The sequence below is a fragment of the Lepisosteus platostomus genome, chromosome 1 (genome assembly GCF_059453375.1).
Source record: "Lepisosteus platostomus isolate fLepPlt1 chromosome 1, fLepPlt1.hap1, whole genome shotgun sequence".
NCBI classification, from domain to species: domain Eukaryota; kingdom Metazoa; phylum Chordata; class Actinopteri; order Semionotiformes; family Lepisosteidae; genus Lepisosteus; species Lepisosteus platostomus.
Genome location: NC_142611.1, coordinates 82,443,424 through 82,466,656, shown reverse-complemented (window position 1 = coordinate 82,466,656; position 23,233 = coordinate 82,443,424). Strand labels below are relative to the sequence as shown.

Here is a 23,233-nt window from a genome sequence, read left to right as displayed (position 1 = left end):
ATTGTCCACGCCCAGAGGGCCTTTCCCCTGCACTCATGCGAAATGCAATCAATAGGCTCAGTCTGTATGTGAGAGGCGAGCACAGCCAGGCTCTCAGGGAGCATGTGGACAGAGCTCGGTGCAGTGCATGTGGTGCAGTCTGTCTGGCGCGTCTCACCGTGCAGGAAGGACTGGTGCAGGCTCCAGTAGATGCTCAGGCAGTTCTTCTCCCTCTTCATGCCCCTCTTGCACTTGCAGCCGTGCAGGGGGCTGGAGAGCAGCGCCGTCACCGCACTCTCACACTGGTTGCGGGCGCCGGGGCCCAGCTTCAGGCTGCCGTTGCCGGCGACGCACTGGCGCAAGGTGCGGAGACGGGGGCTGCAGGAGTCGTCGCTGGAGCAGGTGTCCCCCGCCCGCAGGCAGTCCTTCCCTGAGAGCAGGACCACGCGCACGCCCCCTGCGGAGGACAGCGGAAGAGCTTCAGTACAGCTGAAGGCACGCAGGTCTGTCTGGGGGGAACGCATGTCAGCTCCGCCTCAGGGGGCAGAGCTCAGTCTCATTCGCACATCGCGCTAACTGGTGGGAGGGAAAGGAAGAGCCTAGTAGCAGAAGTACAGTAGGTCCAGGTCATAGCTTTTCTTGTGCAATTGAAGCAGTGACTTCTGTGTCACTATAAATAATAATTATTCAGACTTAGCTACTATAGTGCTTCATCCCAAATCGTCCCAAAGCACCTTACACATAGGAGGGGACCCCCTAGAATATTCCAGTGAAGAACAAACTGTAGGAATAACGTGAGCTTTCAGAACAATGATCTTCCGAAACTGCCTGCCAGCCCTTCACAGAGGGTCCACATCTGGGCCAACAGTGGGACTAGAGGTCACAGCTGGAATAATTAACCACCAGGGGAGCCAGGGCTGAAATAGGAGGCAGGGAGTTCATTCACACCGATGTGCTGGCATGCAGCCTAAAGGAAATTGGATAGTAGGCTTCCTTCAAGAAGGGGCACTTTGGAGCTCCTGTTCTGAACGAACAGAATGCTATCTAATATTTATTGGCACAGCCACATAATGAGCACGTCCTTTTCAGGAGCTTTCACAAATCAGACTAAACTCTACAATTTTTGGGGGGTTGTGTCGCAATAGTTCAGAATCGGTTAGGGTTTAGGGTTTAAGGTTTTGAAACTACAGGTTAAGTTTACGTTGAGACAGCATGCTTCATTTCTGTTCCTCCGTGCCCGACTCGGATATTTACCTCCTCACGCACACACTGGCTCACACATATATCAGCTTAAAGTGCCACACTAAGGATACAGGTTCTGGATGAAAGGACAAACTTTTTATGACCTTTAAAAAAGGCAGGATTAAAAGATCAGAACGCAGAAAAGGCACAGATCACCAGTCAGAGAAAAATACTCTTGCTTGCCGTATTCATGATGAAAAACTTCTGTACATGCTGAAGAGCAAACAAAAAAGATAGTTTAGGTTAAGGCTGTTGTCATGATTAAGGATAAGTGAACCTTTCTGCCTTCCTTGAATAAATTAATCATATTTACAAAATCAGTCAATCAAACAAGTACAGCACTGGCCCAGAACTTAACATATGTTAACATATGATCTTAGAGTTGTTAGTTTTTCAAGACAGAGGTCTTTTTCTAGAGGAAAAGAACTGTGAGAATTCAGAGCAATTTTCTGTTGCTGAGCTTGAAATCAGCTGGCGTGAGCAGGTGAAATTAGATACTGTTGCCATTATGAAAAGCATCAGTCCAGATAACACTGAGCTTTAATCTTTAATCAGTGCTTTCTAGTAAATCTGAATGAACAGATCCTATTAGACTTTATACTGTCGGTCATTAATGCTTTTGGAAATCAAATTCAAAGCTGATTTAACCAGGTATTTCAATGTTAGGTGGTCAACATTGTTTCATACTTCAACATTTTAGCAACTTAACACCTGACAATTAGCACCTGAAGGAGGGTCAACAGCCAAAACCCAATTTAAATAAAAATAACCAAAATTTTGGCATGTCACAGTCCTTGAGGTTTTAAAGAATCTACATGAAAAAAATGAATTAAACATTTAAATTAATGGTCACCTCTAGTTAACTTAAGTTAGCCAGCTGTAAAGTCAAGGAGTTTGTTGCCATATGTACATCTACATTGACAACACAGTGCACCGGACAACACAGTGCAGCGGACAACATGCAATTTAGACAGCACATCACAAAACGGTACATAATAAATAGTGATAGTATGTAGAACAGTATGTGATAGTGAACAAAAACACATGGTAGTTCAAGTCAGAAGTGCTTAGGGCAGAGGTGCATTGAGTTCTGAGGCATTGCACATTTAGCTGTTTATAACTGTAATTTGTAACTGATCAATGCAGGAAGTGCTGTAACACGTCTCCTCATTTTCATCTGCTTTGCTTTTACAGAAAGTATAATGTTAATACATTCAGTTATCCTCAGTTTGCCTGAGGCAAACCCATTTACTGTAAATGAATGTGAAGCAAGCATTACTTAACAATAAAGGACGTAAAAATGGGAAAACTGTAATAATACTTTCATCATATTACCCAATATCACAGTGACAATCCCAGCATCCCCAATGAAGAGGGAGCCTTGGACAGGAGCAACTAGTGACCCGACCCAATCCTGAAGCTGCGACGTCTAGATCATGCAGCCCTCCTGTTCTCAGAACTGGCGCCTGTCCTGGGTGGCCCAATCATGAGCCCACGAGTCTGGATTGAGTCAATAAGAACCACTAGCCATAGAAGCCTGTCTCAGGGTTTTCACTGAAGTCCCAAAAATCAAGAATTATAACTTTTTTGGAATTCATTTAAAGTAACAATGAAAGTGATCACACATCAATGATTGCAATATGAATCGGAGTATTAGTATTGTTTAGAATTTAGAATTATTTTAAATGAAATAGTAATTTTAGTTCTAATATACTTCCTGGGTAGACTCTGGGTTGCCACAAGCCTCACCAGGCTTTTCAGAAAACAAAAATCTGCCCCATCCCACTGTGAAGACTGGCGTAGGAGAGGGGTAGTGTCAACTCATGTGCATTCATTCAGTTAAAACTGTGCTCTTCAGTGTCATCGTCTCCTTTCTCTAACATTTTCCCAGTGCAACTCCAGCTTTGAAACACAAAGAGCTGACTCTACACACAATTGTCTTCACCATAATTGGTAAGGCAAAATGGGACTGACAAAAACTATACTGTGGTCAAATATAAGAGGTGGACTATAGGTGTGGGCTACAGGCTGAGAAATGCAGAAAGTTGGATCAGCTCTGGGGCGAGAAATCAGGTAAGAGAAAAACAAGCTAAATACCTCCCCATCTGTAACAGCAATCCTCTGTCTCTGCCTCCCGAGCCTCTGTGCCTCATTAGAGACTGCAAGGTGATGTCCTGTGACAGTAGCTTGTGAGTACCGACTGCGGCATTAAAATTCTTCTGCACACTATCATAAAAGAACAGCTGAAGAAACACCGGGGTGATAACAAGCAAAGGAAAATCTTCAGAAGTGTAGGACTTCTTTAACAAGGCTCCATCCCTGGGAGGCTTACAGGAGTGAGGCAATAAATAGTGACAATCACCTGTGAGGCTCCTGTGACTATAATCTAGACAGCATTGTCAGAGCTTTTATCACAGTTCAAACACAGTGCGCTTTCCTTGGATGTCTCTACAAACCTCAGAGCTCAGATGGCCTCAGATCCTTAACAGCTACAGCACTACCTCTGACAGGCCCTGGAGTCGGCCCTGATGTGGGCACAGACACCACTTGAGGTGGCGAGCGACGTGTCTCACCGAGTCTTTTACCATGTCTCACCATGTCTCACACCATGTCTTTCATCATGTCTCACCATGTCTCCCACCATGTCTTTCACCATGTCTCACACCATGTCTCACCATGTCTTTCACCGTGTCTCACCATGTCTCACACCATGTCTTCCACCATGTCTCACCATGTCTCCCACCATGTCACCACCTCATGCAGAGGTCAGTCCCTTTTGCTGACATTTATCCAACTTACACAAACCATTAAGTAAGGAGACGTATGAATTGATTAGCAATGGTAGAAAGAAAATAAGTGAACAAGCACTGATGAAAGCTTTCTTTTCTCTTAAAAATAAAGAAAACAGGAGCAACAGGCCATGAAATTAAAAAATAAACCTGCAAGATACGTCACATGCACATACATTCCTCTAATAATCGCTGGCAGCAAAAATGTTGGAAGACAGTTCTAATTATTTATTTAGGAAGCATTTATTCAAGAACATCTTTTTCACAAAGGAAGACTGTTTTGGCCTTAGGCATTAATATATAAACGAAAGCACATATTTCTTTTTTAATTTAACTAATGTACAACCAAAGCCACCAGGATTGCATACCAAATTGAAAATTCAATGTACATAACTCTGAAGCTTCAGAGCCTACTTTCTTAACTCACATTCCATTTCAACATCCAATAGGAGCAATGCAGGGTTTGATCAAGCAAATGTGTCATGTTCTTTTTTGCTGTCTTCCTTGCTTCCTTGATGCTGTCATTTCATCCCAGTAATTGGGAATAATTAATCCCATTTACAAATTTGTTTGCTTCTCCTCATCATTTCACTTTATTACAGTGATTACATAAATCTTTATGCCCCGGTGTCTTCTGAATTGATGTTCCCTTATGAACTTAAAACTGCCAGACATGAACCTATAAAACAAAATCTAGCAAGAGAGCTGCAATTCCATTCTGGGGCCTTGATCCCGTTTCTTCACACAGCCAGAACTTATCTTTTCATTCGTTGTTTTGATGGTTTTGTTGACCACGTACTGTGTCTGCAGATGGACCTTTCTTTTTTAAACCAAGAAACATGTCTTTTATTATGCTGCTGCTGAAAATGGATATATCTTTATCAGCTGCAGGTTTGTGGTAAGAAGGACCCGATGATAACTCCTGGGAAAAGGAGACAGTGCCAAATACCTTTATTATCAGAAGCATATGACATCTAGATAAATTCCTCTTAAAGTTGTTTGATGGGCATATGTCCCTGTGATCAGACAATAGTCATTACGATAGAGACAGTTAAGGCACCGATTGGCAGAAGTTGGACATGTGCAGCTCTCCCTGCCTCTATCCCACTCGTCACGCATTCGTGGGTCCAGTCCCTGTACACTGAGAACTCTGCCAAGCCCTGGGGCCTCTGTTGGGGGCTAACTTCCACACTCTATAATTTTAGAAATATGTACAGTTCATGAGTCTCCGCTTGGTTTGTATAATGCTGTATCTCTGCCTTGTGACATCTGATCTGCCATGGAAATGTGTATAACACCTGGACAAATTTCAGGGTCTTGCGTGAGAATATACAGTACAGTAATACAAATAGGAGTACCCTTGTGAAATAGTTAGTCCTCTACATCTGGCACTTCATGGGATAGGTAACACTTAACATCACATCAATCTTCCATAAATTAGTTAATAAATTCTGATTTGAGGAAATTTTCACAGCTCCACAAACGCAAGTGCGATGATGTTCAGCTGTGTAGTGAGTAGGAAGTTTTTTGGGGCAAGACGTTGTCACCATCCAGCTCCCTGTCTGCTGTTTTTATTTAGGAGGTTCCTAGTGGAGTGCACCCCTGTATTTATAGTTTTCCTTAGGCACCCAATGACATGACAATTCAAATACTGGTCTGATGTACAGTACGTGTGTTTGTCATTTTGTTGTGAATTTGCTACAGTAAAGGAGAATAGTGTGTCAGTGTAGCTTGCAGGGGTGCCTAGTTGGGAAATTAATGCAAATGTTCTCAGATTTTTCATTTGGCTAAGTGATGGAAGAATGGATTGATTAAAACAATTGTGAAAGGTTAGTAAATTAAACCCATGTCTGCACTCAGCTCTTCCCCACGCTGATCCAAGTGAGCCATTGACCACCTGCAAATTAGCGTGACAAAGATGAAGGAGTTGATGATAGACTTCAGGAGGAATAGGGTCCAACCTACTCCTGTCTGCATCCATGGGAGTGGCGTGGAGATAGTTGACTCATACAAGTACCTGGGTGTTCACATTGATGATAGACTGGAATGGACTCAGAACACTGAGGCCATCTACAAGAAGGGCCAGAGCTGACTTTACTTCTTGAGGAGGCTCAGGTCCGTCAATGTGTGTACTAAGATGCTCCATATATTCTATCAGTTGGTTGTAGCGAGTGCCATTTTCTACGTGGTGGTGTGCTGGGGTTCTAGGATTAGAGCAGGGGATGCTAACAGGTTGAACAAGCTCATCAAAGGAGAAAGTTCTGTCATTGGGTCTGATCTGGACCCCCTAGAGGAAGTGGCTGAGAGGAGAATGGTGTCCAAATTAATGGCCATCATGGATAACGTCTCCCATCCCCTCTATGACATGCTTGTGAGAATGAAGAGCTTGCTCAGCAATAGGCTGATCAAACCACAGTGCGACAGGGAGTGCTACAGAAGGTCAGTCTTGCCCTCTGCCGTAGGACTTTACAACTCCTCCACTGTGTGTCTGGGCAGGGGCAACATTGACCTGTTTTTGGATTAAACATGAATTCTCTGTTTACAGCTGTTTTTTTCTGCGTACAACTGATGTGCAATATATGCTGGGGATCTGTGCAATATATTTATAATGTGCAATACATCGTCTTGAGTACTGTACACTCTGGTTTGTTTGGTATCTTCTGTACTGTGTGCAATTCTGTATACTCCATTTCTTACTTTTTTACTGCATTTCTCACTGACTGTACTTACTGTATTGAATTGTTGTACTATTGTATCAGTTCATTAAGATGTGCTGTATTCACTGTGCCAGGTTGTTGTTGCACTGCAATTTCCCCTCATGGAATTAATAAAGTATCTATCTATCCATACATCCATCCATACATCCATCTATCTGCCTGAGGTACATCGTCATCTCTCACCATTTTCTTTTCCAAAATGTCTGCTTTTGCTTGTAGGAAAACACATTATACTACAGCAGAGAAGTCATGCTTGGAGAACCCGGATTAAGGAAAATCTGAAATTGTTCTTAACCAAACCATATTATAGTACTCTAATCCTACAAAAAAAAGATGATGATCCTGCACTGTTCTGTTTATCTAAATTGTTGCAAAGAAGCTTAAATGCCATAATCAAGTGTAATTGTTATTTTTTAAATACAAGTGCACAACCCTGACTGAACACGTTGTTGTCTCTCAATAGAGAGGTTTTATTTTCACCAGAGTTATTAATATGTATAGCAAATGCAAACAACTCTCCTGAATCAAAGCCCAATTTGCATGTACCAGTATATTGAGCAAATTAGCAGTACAATATATCAATTCCAGTACCTCTTCTACTCCTAAATTAACACCTCAATTAACCAACCATATAAATCACTCATGGATTTCCTGATCAGCTATCCAGGTACACCGTCATAATTGCCCCATCTAGTTTAGGAGAAAGAGTTAAACCAAGGTTGTCTGCCAGCCTTCTGGGGACAGAAACATGAAGTGGACTCTGGGGTGGAATGCCATGACAGGTCCTATCATGTCTTCCGCAGCTGTGAAACACAAAATCAGCCATCTGGAAAACGGCAGGAAGCATACTAATATCTAATTTGAATAATTTGCTTTTTGATATCTCCCATTAGGGTTTGTGTGTTTACCAGAATAAATTAAAACTTTGACCATCCAGAAATTGCTGATTTCCTCACCCAGTGGAAATGGTGACTTTTTGTTGGCAGGTACAAGACTCCTCTGGAAAGCAGAGGACTTGGAGAGGGCAGGTGCACTGAAGACTTTAGGGTAGCACCATGGCTAGCATTGTTGCCTCACAACCTGGGGCCCTTGGTTCAATTCCCAGGGTGCTATCTGTAAATTTGTATGAGACGTTTCTGTTCTCCATTTGTTCACGTGGGTTTGTCTGGGTGCTCCAGTTTCCTTCCACATTCCAAAACATACTGGTGGGTTAATTGGCTTCTGAAAAAACTGGCCCTGGTGTGAGTGTGTGCTTGTGTCTGTGTGTGCCCTGCGATGGACTGGTGCCCTGTCCAGGGTGTATCCTGCTTTGTGCTTGTTGATTGCCAGGATAGGCTCCAGCTCCTTCGAAATTGTCATTGACCTTTGCTGCTCTACTTATTAAAGATTATTTGCAGTTAACAGAGTATCTTGGCATGTCTGAGAGTTGCTTGCTCTGTGGAAAAGTCAAGGTCTGAAACAGAAGACTGGCCCCTAATGGGATATCAACGGTATACAACAGTATACAACCACTTGATGCTTCTTTCTGAGCTATTACATATTAAAACTTGAGTTGTCTCAGGCCTGGATTAAGTAAAAGCTTTGATCAACCTTCAGGCTGCTGTCCTTGATTAAGACTCCTTGTTATCCAGCAACTAACTCTATCTAGCCAGCTGCCCTGTAGAGTGTTGATTTGTGACTGGTGAGTGAAGAGAAGTTCTGATATAATCCAAGTCACAGCTTCTTATCTCACTGGTTGAGGTAAAGGGACTAAGCAAATTCCACAGATACATAAAAACATGCACAGGATTGTTTCCCATTATCAGAAATTATAAATTACTTGCAAAGTTCACACATTTTCTTTATTCACTTGTTTTAGTAACTGTGCATTTGTAGTCTTTCAAAGATAATTTTGCCAGCTGTCATAGAGACAAATGATCAAGGCCTTGACACCACAGCCTCTCGATTCCAGACACAGAGCAGAATCAAAATGGGATCTTGTGAGCAGCTATTCCTTGGGTAAAAGCATGACAACATAACACAGCTTTCCTTTTAAATGTGAGAGGCCATTTAAACTAATTTGGTTATTTGGGTCATAGGGTTATTGATCTTGTTTTAATAAATTAACTTTAACAATTTGTCTGAGTTGTTTTTTCCAGACAGCCGTGACATTTTGGAGTACTCTGACACACAACTGGTAGACTAGTTTAGAATATTCTGGAAAGTCTCTTCCTATGCATTTTAGAAGATTGATGTGCAATAGAATCACAGTTTTGAGTGGCCAATAGCACCACTGTTTTGACTGACCAAGCAGTGCAGTTAACTTTTTTTTAATATACACTTTTATTCTTATTTCTCTCTTTCCAATGGGTCATTCTTAAACTGTTTTCTTCATTGCCCATAAACGTGTGTATCAGATGACTACTAAACTGAGGAAATTGAAATCTTCCTAGCTTGAGATCTGCTTTTTCAGAGACATAATAAAAACAACCATACACAATTACAGTACATCAAAAAATAATTTGAATTACAAAACTGATATGAAATAAAAGGTTCTGCAAAAATCATCCATTTCCATTTTCTGCTTTGTTAAAACAATCAACGATTCCTTATTCCTCTAAAGATTTAGCGCACAGTTCCACAGTTCCATTGGCTCACAGATGCCAGGATCCTTATTTACAGACATACACATAACAGTGTTTTATTAGTCAGGAAACGAGATTTCTCACTTCTCATACTCATAATTATCACTTTCAATAATGCTTCCTTTCCTAGCAGATTTAATTAACAGAATACGTGTTGTCTATCTTGCCATTCTAACTGCTCTGAATAATTCCAAATTCATAAGCAGCTTTTAAAATATGGAATTAACAGAGATGTTAACCTACCCCTCATACTCTCCAGCTCGCAATAGTCATTTTTTCCTCAACTCAAACACATTTTTGCACTACTGCAAGAAGAGATAGAGAGATGTATCTCCTCTGCACATTGCACGCTGATAAGACAGCTTGCTCAATGTGCTCTGGGTTCCTGAAATCACATTCAGTCCAGCACTGTACTTTCAGCTTTTCTTTTCTCTGTTCCCACAGTTTTCCTCTTCATTTACAGTGCTCCAATGATTATTTTTCCTCTCTCCAATGACTTTTCCATGATTATGTTTCTGGTGATAATTTTTAATAAGGGGTGAATTAATAAGTGGCGGTGATTGGTGGAGTACTACAGGGATCTGTATTGGGACCACTGCTCTTCCTAATTTATATCAATGATATAGCTTCTGGTTAATACAGCTGTCAAGTTCACAGATGATAGCAGAAATTTGCAGATGGTAGCAAAATAGGAGGATAACTAGAAGCAGCAGAGCACTACAGAAGCAGCAAATGAAATTCAAAAAGATTTAGATAAAATTCACCACTGAGTAAAACACCTGGCAGATGATATGTAATTCAAACAAGTAGAGCACTTTACACGTAGACAGCTATAACTAGTGTTAAGGAGCTGGTGCTAAACATCAATGTTTAACTATGTTTGCAGTTCACATCTTGATTGTACTACTTAAGGCCTTACTTGGAAAGTCTAAAACAAAGGGTATTGTTTGAAGTTTTAATCTAACTGCAGGTGTAAACACAGATGATCAAAGAGGGTTTATGTTGTGTTTCCCTGGTTACTTAATTTCATAGTAAATCGTTTAAACCATAATAAAAGACAAACATTTATCAGCCATAGAGTACAGCACATAGAAGAGAAGACAGAAGAGAGAGAAACACAGGAGAAGGCACAGACAGAAGAAGGAACTTCACCCTATTTTTCCTTAAAGCCTGTGCCATGAGACGGGACAGTCTGATCTTGTCTTGAAGGACAGTCTTGGAGACCAGATTCTGGCTAAGTACAGTACTCTGAACATTTACTATAGATACTTTCCTGTACTTGTGGAATCTTCAGATTTAAAGCATTCTCTCCTAGTCTGGTAACATATATTTGTAACGGGGAGTCTTTGGATATCCTATGTTGTAGGAGGGGAGTAGTATCCATTTATTAGATTGTGGGGCATTTATCTTTGTGGCCAGTTTTGATGTTACATAAAGCAAAAGAAAACACACAAACACAGGGATAGAATTATGGTTTGTTCATAATCTTGTACACACTATTGTTTTGTGTGGTGTAGCTGTGTTAATTATTGTGAATGAATATTTCTCTTGTCACATCTAAGACTAGTTATTTACTCAGTTTCCAGAGCTTTGCCAGAGAATTAAAATAACTCATGTGATTATTTTGCCTAATGTAATGTAATGTAACAGCATAATGGGAAACAATGAGATAGAAGTGGCTACTTAAGACATAGGTCTTATATTTATACATTTACATCTTCCAGGCAATGTGGGGGACCAATAAAAATGCAAACAAAATGTTAGGATATATAGTTAAAAGCACTGAATTCAAATTAAGGGATGTTATGATAAAATAGTATTAAGCACTATTTAGGAGTCATTCAGAATGTCGTGTACAGTGTTTGGCACCAAATTATTGAAAATATATTGCTGCTCTGGAATCTGTCAAGAGAAAAGCTACCAACTACATTCTGGCATTTAAGGGAAAGAACTGAACAGACAGACAGAAGGAACTGAACCATTTTAGTCTTGAACAGAGAAGATTATGGGGCAACAAAGTCAATATGTGTTGCAAACAGGAAGTGTTGGGGGAGCATGATACAAGCTGTCCAGCTATATCACTGAATCCGATACCTTGGCTTCTTCCAAGAAATGGCTGGATGAGATCCTGGGACTAATTAGCTACTAACTACTGCATGTGCCACATGGATTCGGAAGGGATAATGACAGACAAAGCCAATTTCACCCAGCTGTTTTAATCACAAGCTTTCCCCATTTCACTACGTATATCATTTGCACACACCTCTTCTTGCAATTTGCTGCATGCATTAATTCATCAATGCTTGGACGAGCTCCAAATAACTACAACAACAAAAAAGCCAGACAGAAAAGGAAATATACAGTAATCTAGTTGTCTTACTTTTCACCTCACGTGTTATTTGGCTATACAGTACATGGACAATGGTCCAAGCTACAAAAACAAAGAAATACACATATATTACACGTTTTCCATATTTTCTCATGTATAATTCAACATATGGAGCTTACAAATGAATAAAACCAAATGTTTAAAATAAACAACCAAAAGAAAGAAGTGGAAGGAAACTTTAGGACTCAAGCAAATATCGCCGGCTTCTCATAATCAGTCTGCTGCTGTGTTTTCCTCTGGTCTTGTATTGTTCCCCCTGCATTTTTAACAGCCGCAATCTCTGACATCAAAGACTAGACTCTAGTTAGGTTACAAAGGGCTCTCTACCATCACAACATTCCCTTTAAAAAGGAATGCACCAAATGTTTTTACCTCTTTCGCTACATCATTAACTACTCTATATCACTCTACTACTCTAGGTCCATAACAAGCGAGTTCTGTCATCCAGCATACTTCCTCCTCCTTAGATGATGCCACCCAGCATTCAGCTAGACACCAACGATCAAAATGACCCCTCTCCTCCTACTCCCACCCTCTGGACCATCCATTCAGCCTTGTCTTCCTGTTTCTATTTCCTTAACATTTCTTCTTCACAGTCTGTCTCGTTTTTCCTATCTGCCTACTATCCCAGCTTTTCCTGCTCCACTTTGTTTTCCTCATCCTGCTAATAAGTGATTTTGGTTTTCTAGTTGGAATTCCACAAGGTAAGGCATAGAATTGCATTAGTGCATCCATGATATCCCATAGGTGAGAACTGCAAACTGAAACTCCATTTCTTTGGAGTTGGTGCTGCAGATTCTGTGCCTAATTGATGCTGCCTTTCCACATGCAGCGCTGACAAGTCTCATCTACATAATACATGAGCATGTTGCTTCCTCATTGAGGACAATTTCAGTGATACCAAGGGGAGGAGAGGGGTACATCTCTCCCAGGAAAGTGAAAAAAACATTATGCCCACCCACTCACACACACACAAAAATCACACAAGCTGACATAAACTTGTAAAACACTACATCCATTGTTCACCCTCTCCTCACTGGTGGAGGTCTCATGACACACAGCCCTGGAAAGAGAGAGGTTCTTTAAACTCAACAGGGCTCTGGATATTGACAGTGTGCTTAGCTTCTTTGCTGCAGCACAGCTCTAATAATGGGCTGAGAGATGGAAGGGGCAGTTGGAAAGCCTGCGTGTGACCCAGGGGCAGTAGTGAGGCCGGAATGTCAAAATGGGGAGCAAACACAGCTGACAGTCTTCTACTCTGAGATTCTCTGCTGTTGAAGTGATGAAACAAGGCTCTCTAGTGCCGTTTAATAACTACATTTTCAAAGAATTATTTCAAGAAGAATGACATCATCCACTGTTGTAGCATGCAGCTTCAAAAGCTGCTAAAGCGCTTTTACTTTTGTTGTTATAGACCACTTTACACTGTATAATCATCGTTTACGCTAGAGCTCAGCAAACTCATCACACTTAACAGCTATGATTTTCACAAATCTGAGCATACCTTCAGTGTGCTTCAGCATCAGAAACAAGAATAATTTGATGCAAATGCATTCCCATAATTAAACATTGAAACATACACCCTTCAGAAGGAGGACCTGCAATCAGAAACATTTAAGCATGAATGCATATGTTCAGTTTCTAGTTCAGCAAAGGTTTCAATATTACTTTTGAGGGAAGTTTAAATATTTTCAACTTCATCAGCATTGCAAAACATGTACTGTGGTGTACTTATATTTCTAGGACACCAAACAAATTCTGTTGAGGTTTTAGCCAAAGGGACAGAACGGATTAGGCTTTGAGCCCTGAACTGAGCATTCATCTGAAATGATACAGCAAGACTTCATTCCTCAGAACCAATTCTTTCTCTTTCTTGTCTTCAACAAAGCCTAACATTATTATATTGTATTTTGTATGAAAAGCCATTCTTCCTGTCAAGGCTGCAGGATATTTGTAGTCCAAGAAAACAAATGTGACAAATGGTATTAGAGCAAAATTGATTTTTGTTGGGAGAGAAACCACTGAGAATCTCTTCAGCACAAAGGAAGTGCAGCAAGGATTACCACAAGGGCAAATTACCTGTAGCAGATAAAACAATTCCACATTTCCCTACTGACAAGCAGTGTAATAACTGTGTAGTTATTTGACATCAAATCCATATTACACATGGAACTGAACACATGGTGCTGCATGTGTTAACTGATATGTACAGCTGACATGAACAGGCAGGCAGAAAGTGAAAAATGTCCTGAGATTCCTGTGTGGAGTGTCTGGACAGGGCAGAGTGCTCTTTTCTGTTTGTGAACAATCTTCAGTTTCTGTACACATTTCTGGACTGGTATAAATGTTTGATAGACATCTGTTAAATTATTCTTTACCTCATTTGGCTGTGACATTCTTATTAATTAATATTAATATCAGGCATATCCAAACATTAAGGAATTGCAACGTGCAAGTCAGATTCAAGTAGAACACATGATAATTATTAGTTTACACTGATGAATGGTATCACAATGAAATGGATACGTTTATCAGCTGTTTAGCCACACAAGAGATATCACACCATTTTAACTGCAACTGAAGGGGTTTACACTCCTTGGCCTTAGGCTTTAGATGAATTGAATGGGTAGGAAAATCCAGTTGAACTAATCAAAAGAATTACCTGTAACAGGACTCAGTGTTACAGCTGAAGCTACAGAAGATGTAATCATCATTTTGAAATCTAGAAATGTAGAGGGCTACATGCGCATGGTACAAACCCATATTGGCAAGCTGCCTGGTTTAGCAAAGATACACAGGCAGATGGCACAAACTTATAGTCCATTTGAGTTTGGAACTTTATTCTTCCCCACACAGTACACAGTAGGGCTGTTTGATTGGATCACTATTAAGTGGATAAGTTGTATTGTTTAGCTTTCCTAAGGTTGCTCCTTAATCCAGTTGGTGTAGCAGTTTCTCCTTCTTCACCCTGATCAGCTGTGCTGTGGGGCTGCAAGTGCAGAACGGCTGCTGTGTAGTACCTGCGGGTGGGCTTGCATGGTGGATGGTGGATGAACCAGCTCCTCATATGTGAACCAGCCTGGGATACCATAGTGAGCAGTGCTACATAAACACAAGGAATTACATGACAGTAACAATTAATGGAAGTTCTTAACCAAAGCTCAGGAGGAATAATGACAGACAGACCACTCTCATTGCACATTGCGGTTATAACTATCTATATATAACTCGTTCACACAGCTCTTCTCACATTTTTTCTCATTAATTCTGTGGATTGTGGTTCCTGCGGCAGGTAGGATAGGGAAAACTGGACCGAATGACAGGAATAGGACAATGCACTTCATGTTTCGCATGTTCCTTTTTCACATTCACTACAGGAACCTTTACACAATCGGCAGACAGTTCGAGAGAGAGAGAAAAACAAGACATGTTCACCTCGCTTCTTTTCACATTCCTTCTATCATGGCCCGTCAAACAATATGCCACTTGTTCATCTTTGCCAAACTTTTACATTTTTTTAATTTACTACATGGTCCGCTCTTCAGACGACAGGCAGGAGGGTCAAAACGAAAGGGAAGCAACTACTCGCTTCTTGTTTCACATTCACTTAGTTTTTTATTGCCTTAATTCTATTTATGGACTGTGCTCCGGACACGCTAGACGGCTAAGGCAAAAAAAAAAATTCCCCGTTTCCCTCGTTTTTTCACACTCAGCATATGGCCTGCACATTGCTCCTTGCTTATGTTCCCCAGTCCCAGAACCCAACTCAGCCCCTGCTTTCACCATTTTTGGCCCCTGCTGCTCCTGACGACATCTCCTCGGCCCCAGGTCTGCCTGTTGTCCTACCTCCATCTCAGACAGTAGGGGTCCTTTGGTTTGCGCTGTCCCTGGAGTCAAGTTAGGCCTTGTGTCCTCTTCTCTTGATCCCGGCCACAGACACAAATGTGGCATTTCATGTTTGCATTCTCCTTTAACGTTATGTCCATGTTTCCACGTTCCTCCTCTCTGTTTCCGCGCTGGTGGTTTGTCATTCTCTTGTTTCCTTTAGGATTCAAGCATTCCTTCCTCTTCTCCTGCTGCTCCTGCTGTCATCTCCTTGGCGCCGTGTCTGTCCGGCGTCCTATCTGTGGCTCAATCAGTAGGTGCCTAACAGCTTTGATGTCTGCCTTCTCTTTACAATAATGTCACATTTCCATACTGAGCTTATAAGTTCCTTTCGTTCTTTTGTCTGCATTTGGGGTTTATATGTTTCTTCTGAGGATGAGCCTCCTCATCCTGTGGCCAGGAAGCTACCACTTAACTAAATGGATTCAGCTAAAACATATTCTAGCAGCTATATCACCCTGCAAATCACAACTAGCAGCCCACTGAAGCTCAGCAGGTGTGAGCCTGGCCAGTACCCAGATGGGAGACCTCCTGGGAAAACTAAGGTTGCTGCTGGAAGAGGTATTAGAGGGCCCAGTAGGGGGTGCTCACCCTGCTGTCTGTCCTAATGCCCCAATATAGTGACATGGACACCATACTGTAAAAAAAGGCTTGTCCTTTAGATGAAACATGAAACTGAGGTTGCAAAGTATGTGATTCTTGGATGGTGTTATTCTCATGAACTACTTATAAAGAAGGAAAGATATGGAAAGAAATAAAGGAAAACCATTATAGAGTAAAATATTTCACAATTAACAGGGCAAGCCATATACTGCTTCCCAGAATCTTCCATTGCTGTCATGGCCGCCACTAATCAGACACAAGCCCCTGCTTCTTCCTACAGATGCACATTCTGACACATTCTAATTATCCAACCACATCCCTAGTCTTGCACCACACCTTCGGACCACCCACTACTTAAGGGCTCCTCACTTGCACCTCCTCGCTCAGTATTAAGTTCGTACTTATAGAGCTCCCCTTCATTATAAACTCCTCCGCTTCTAGACCTACGCCTCCTCCTGACCACAACTTTTGGCAACGTGACTCGGCTAAGTACACCCGGCATGATACCAGATACCATGATACCAGAAACATCCCCAGAGAAGATTAGTCTGGTATGATTAATCTTTGGATTAATCTGTTCTATTATGCTTTTCCATTATTGAATGCCAGGAACACTGAAGTTAAAGTGGTTTATTCTGTCAGGCCAATCAGAACTCCACTACATTTATCTGAGAAACTATCTAAAATCTAAAATCAAACCTCTCTTCTTTTCAAATAATACGTTCGGTTACTATAGGATAGGTTTGAATTATTTTTAGTTTCTTTTGTGACTATGTCATGAATATCCTGTGTATTTTCTAAGGACAAAATTATAGGGAAACTTAAACTTAAACTTTTATAAATGCTGGAAAATCACTAGAGGCTTGTTTTAGTCATACACTCTTTCTAAAGAAATATGCAATCGTATTTTATTCTACCTGAAAAACTTCACATCAGCTGAATAAAATGGCAATGAATGCATATATATTTTATATATGTGTGTGTGTTAATATATAGGTCATTAAGGTTTGTTTCAAGTATATGCACGTGGCAGCAGTGTGGAGTAACATTTAGGACTCTGGACTCACATGTCATGGGTTCTGATGGCAAATTGGGCATTGTTATTATCCTTATTATTATTTAATCATATAATGAAATTTAATTTATAATAGTTAGCGAGTTATATCAGTCAAATTGTTCCAATAAATGTAGAATAATATAGAAAATAAACTTTCTATATCATCGGTGCAAATGAGTATTTGCTCTTCATCATCTCATCCATTTAAAAAAGCATTCATCTCATAGAAAACATTGAATTAAGCAGAATAAGCATCTTAAAGCCAGTAGCTATATCACCCTGCAACTCACAACTGGCAACCCACTGAAGCTCAGCAGGTGTGAGCCTGGTCAGTCCCTGGATGGGAGACCTCCTGGGAAAAACTAAGGTGCTCACCCTGCGGTCCATGTGGGTCCTAATGCCTCAGAATAGTGAGGGGGACACTATACTGTAAACAGGTGCCGTCCTTCGGATGAGATGTAAAACTGAGGTCCTGACTCTCTGTGGTCATTAAAAATCCCAGGGCGTTTCTTGAAAAGAGTAGGGGTGTAACCCTGGCATTCTGGCCAAATTTCCCATTGGCCCTTACCAATCATGGCCACCCAATAATCCCTCTCTATGAATTAGCTACATTACTCTGCTCTCCTCCCCACTGATAGCTGATATATATCTGGTGCACTATGGCTGCCGTTGCATCATCCAGGTGGGGCTGCACATTGGTGGTGGTGGAGGGGAGTCCCCATTACCTATAAAGCGCTTTGAGTGGAGTGTCCAGAAAAGTGCTATATAAGTGTAAGCAATTATTATTATGTTTTATCACATAGTAAATTTTATATTTTGATTTAACAACTTTTAACTGATATGCCCTGATAAATTTACATACTGACTGGTTCATCACCAAATTAAACTGCCTAAAAAGTGCAGCATCTACTGTAAATGCTGGGCTACTGCTACTGATAATAATACTCATAATGAAATGCATTCATGCATTATTTCTTTTCAATCAATGTAAACTCCAGGAGGTTGAAAAAATCATCAAGTACAGCTATTGCAAAATAAATTTTTGAGTTATAAAAAGTAGCTGTGCATTTGAGTAACAATGGAGATTCTGCTTTGTTAAAGAACTCAGCAAGGTAACAATTATAACCAAGTAGAGAATATCAGATGTGCAATTGTATTCACCTCCTTCCCCAGCTCATTCTGAGAGCGGCACATACTGTGAGTCCGCAGGTGCTATATTCAGTTGAGGCTATTAAGGAGCTGTGACCATCATTGTAAACCAAACTGACTGTGTTGTAAAGCATGGTCCTGCTGCATTAACTTCGTACAGTAAAAGTCTGGAAGACAGTAAAGAAGATTCAGAGATACAGAGCCATATTTAACTCTAATTGAAATGTAAATATTTACAATAAAAAGTAAAATTTTACTTTAATTGGGACTCTAGAGGATGGGTGAAGCATTTGGAATAGAAATAGAAGCAAAATGAAACCAGACCTGGGGTGAGTTTCCCGAAAACGATGAATCTTAGAGATTAAGAAGCAATTTTACAGTGTATGTACTGTACATAACGTGCTACTTCTTCATGCATTTCCCAAAACCCCTCTTAATCGGTCATTTTTAAGAGTGAGTATAAATTACTTCTTTGTCAACCCCGCCCCTGAAGTCGCTTAGCAAAAAGCATCACAAGTCGATTGAAAAACATTTTATTACCAGCAACTACTGCTGTACGCTGTGTTGTTGTGCATTTGATAAATAAACTTTGATTTTGAAAAACAATCGATTGACAATACTTTCATTATATGGTGTCAGTTTCGGTCCTTCAGTGGGATGAAATTAAGTTGAAATCAGACACCTATTATTTCTAAGAGAAAATAAAATAAATTACTGACATGCCGTAAAACAAAACCAAGATTGACTGCGTGGACAGTGGTCCAATATTAAGATAAGATAAAATGACTTTATTGGCCATATACAATTTCTTCCATTAGCAATTTATCTTTTTGCATACCCCAGCTTGCTCTCCATGAGACAGGCACACAGAGAGGGAGAGAGAAGCTTGAGGTCAGAACGCAGGGCCAGCCATTTATACGGCACCCCTGGAGTAGGTGGGGTTAAGGGCCTTGCTCAGGGGTCCAATGGAGTAAAATTCCTCTGCCCACCACAGGATTTGAACCAGCAACCTTCCAACCACAGGTATGGATCCTTAGCCACAGTGCCACCACTCTGCCCCAATTAGGTTAAATCATTGGACCATTAGGCAACTTAAATAATGCATTACTGCATTTCATCATGAAAATCATATAATCTTCATGATCACCCAGACAGCATCTTGTACCTCCAGCAACCTTATTTACTGTATCTCTTGCAGTAAATGCCCAGCCATCTACATTGGAGAAACAGGAAGGAGACTCGGAGACCGCTTCAGAGAACACGTCAGGGCTGTGAAGATTAAAGATCTCTCCAAGCCCATTGTTTCTCATTTCACCTCTGACGGCCACGACCACTCTAATCTCTCCATTTGGGTTCTCAAAGACGGTTTTCTGAACTCATACATCAGAAAGACCACCAAAACCAAAATTATTCTGCAGCTAGGATCACACATTCTCCCTTCTCTGAACGACAGACTACTGTTGTTTTAAATTTTCTCCATTCATTGGAAGTTTCATTTCACACCTCATTTCTGCACCCATTCTGACTTCACACCTCTTGATTGGCCTCTCTTTCTGTCCCCTGCTCCTGCCTCTCACTCCTCCTCCCTCTCAACCTTTGTTCTGCAGCTACTTTACCTTTGCCTACTGCCCTGTCTCTCTCACACCTGAAGAAGGCTCCACGGCCGAAACGTTGTGTTCTCTTTCTTCTTTTTTTTCAGCATGGAATAAACCTATTACTTGTTCCTTTGCAGCCTACGCATGCTGACGCAGCTACCCACCTGATCATATAATCTAGTCAACTATAAATCTTAGCATTATAATTTTTTTAAATTAAATGTATTGTAAAGGATGGGGGTTCTCAGGGCATGTACCCTCGCTGCTCCCACCCCAGTTTGTCCTGCTTCAGCATAGGATTGAACCCCAGTCTCTAGTGTCACACAACAGGGAACTTGCCAGCTGAGTTAGGGAGCTTGGCCACCTGGGCCAATCTAGATCTCCTTTGTTATGCGCAGGGGCATATTCTTTACACTGTAACAAATTAACAAATAGGGAGAAAAAAAACTGCCAACGGTAATGAGGTAAATATTTATGTAACCAAGTTATGTTTTTACATATATCAAAAATTTTCCTTGCTTTAGCATTTTTCACATTCTTTATAGAATTTAAATAAAATTTCAACTCAAAAGTACTAAAAGAGGGAGTATTCTTGGACCATTTGACTTATGAATATGAAATTTTCCCAGGATGACTAATAAATTCATTATTGTATAAATAAATGTTCTTTTTCCAAATTTCTCTTACATAGTACAACAAAATATCAAAATCCTTAATATAAACTCTTAGTATTCTATATTTCCAGAGAATTCCCATGACGTGAATTGAATGTGCTCTGTCTGGCGATCTCTGTCGCTAAGGTTGGCGCAAGAGGTAGCCAGTTTAAGAAGCACTTAGTGTTTAACGAGTGGGCCAGGGAGCACATAGATTACAAAGAATTTAATGTGCAACTTTAGTTATGATGAGTTTTGGGAAACACTCGTAAATTAATGGTAGGTCTTAAGATTGAGTTCACGATGTTCTTAGCGCTACGATGCTTTCGGGAAACTCGCCCCTGGTTAAGTTAAAACTGAAGTGTTCAAGTAGATGTTCAACAAGAGGTCAGTACCTAATCTTACCCACTTTCTCCACTTGAGTATTAACATCACACATCTCTGCCGCACCCCCTGCAGCAGATCCCTGGATCATCCTTGACTAAAGGTAGTGGTTGACAGCCCCCTCCTTACAGACGAGTGTTGCTCAATTTTTCTCTAATGAAAAGGTTTAAAAAATTAATCTCACTATTTTTTAAGACACATTTTGACTTTCCTGCTTTGTTCCTGTTTTGCGACTCTCTGATCAGTGGGGACAAAATCATCAATGAGTCACTGAGTGCTGGAGTTATTCCCTCTGAATTTAAAACTGCTGCAGTCACACCAGTACAAGTTAAAAGAAATCAAGCTGCTGATAATTTAGGCAATTAATGGCCTATTTCAAGCCTCTTGTGGTTGTGTTCTCTATATGTTTGGAACACTGAAATAATCTCCTCTAAATAAGCTTGTATTTATGTACCGCAACGTAACACTTTGATCTGGCTATAGACTGTTAAACAGCCTGTGTCGAAGCCATTAACGATCTTCTAGAGCTCTTTCTGTCCCAGTTCTACCGTACCTCAGTGTTGCTTTCAAGTCAGCGGACAGCAACAGTCCGCTGGAGCTGGAGTGTGTCCTTGGCCATTTCAGTACTGTGGGTTTATTTCTCATCTCTCTGAGGGAAAATAGTTTGTCTCTAAAGGTGGATTCAGGTCCCCTACTGAGTTGGGATCTTTTGACATCCCGCGGATTTCCATACTGGGACCTTTTTTGACCAGTAGACACTGTTTGTGCTTCCACGTGGTCAGATACCACCAAGCAAATTTTTACCTACACTCCAACTGAGCCTGATATTGGAGTCGCTGTTTTTTTTTCTATACTTACAAATCACAAAAGGCAGATGTTACAATTTTTTTATGAAAGAATTGTTGATAAGACTAAAATCATGTTGCTGAGATTCTGTGTATCAGCTGTGAAAAACAGATGCTGGTGTTCCACAGTTTGTTAGTGCTAAATTGAAGATAATGGGGCCACTTTGGACCCTGTTAGATGATTAGGTCTAAGATGCCTTTCTTAGATGCCATCTTAGGAACATGGTTCAGCTTTGTTCTGTTTTGATGTTTCTTGCTGTGATATCCAATAACATTCAGCACGTTCAGATCTGAGCTGTTAACAGGTCTTTTCTAGTGAACACTGTTTTGAAATCCTAGCTGTCATGTTGTCTTTGCACTACTGGTTTGATTAAAGGAACTTTACTAAATAAAGTGTTTACTAAGTAAATGTTGTAGAGGACAAACCCAGCATGGCTTAGTAGTAGAGCCTGTAGAATTACCTTTCAAACTGCCACGGAACACCCCGAGATAAAAAAAAACAAGAAAACATGCAAGAAGAAAACACTCCTCACCATCAGTCTGACCATGAGTCTCGTGGGTTCCTTCTCTTTAACCTAACCTAATCAGACTGAGCCACCTCTCCACCAGAGGGAGCCTGCCACTCTTTTCAGTTTTGTAGGATTAAATCCTCAAATCCCACTATATAATGTGATAATAAAAATAATAATGTTGCTTTATTAGCCCTATACAATTTCTTGTATTAGGAATTTGTCTTTTCACAGACCCCAGCTTGCTCTCCATGAGACACACAGACAGGGAGAGAAGCTTGGGGTCAGAGCACAGGGTCTGCCATTGTACAGCAACCCTGGAGCAGTTGGGGTGAAGGGCCTCGCTCAGGGGCCCAAGGGAGTAGGATTCCTCTGCCGGCTGCAGGATTTGAACCAGCAACCTTTTGGTGATAGGCACAGATCCTTAGCTACACAGCCACTGCTCCGCCCCATAGAAGCCTTCTAAAAACAGATGAATTACCCTGTAGCCTTACACAGCCTGCCCAGTGACATCTTCACACTCAAGCCTTCACAGCTCCTACAGCAGGTGACAGTGATGGTGGAAATACTAATAGACACTTCATTTCAAATTGATATTGTACCCAATTTAAACCCCATTAGTCTTCTTTAGAAAGACTGAAATGTGAAGGCCCTTCTTGTTCAGAATCACTTTGCAGCCATGGTATCAGAGCAAATGTGTGATATTGAGCCTGAATTTAAATGACCCCATCATGCTGGTAATTAACTTTAATATTCCAGGCAATTTTCTTTTTCGTGTCCTAAATAGCTTGTTTTTTATGTTACCTCAATAAA

At 40.8% G+C, this 23,233-nt stretch overlaps 1 protein-coding gene across 1 annotated transcript in view; it reads right to left on the bottom strand.

The window, feature by feature from the left end:
• The window catches only part of gfra4a (GDNF family receptor alpha 4a), a 129,478-nt gene that overhangs the window by 20,530 nt on the left and 85,715 nt on the right, over positions 1 to 23,233 (bottom strand). The window contains exon 2 of the mRNA XM_088639296.1: positions 158 to 436. Within this exon, the coding sequence (XP_088495422.1) occupies positions 158 to 436 (279 nt within the window). The remainder of the gene's footprint in view (positions 1 to 157; positions 437 to 23,233) is intronic.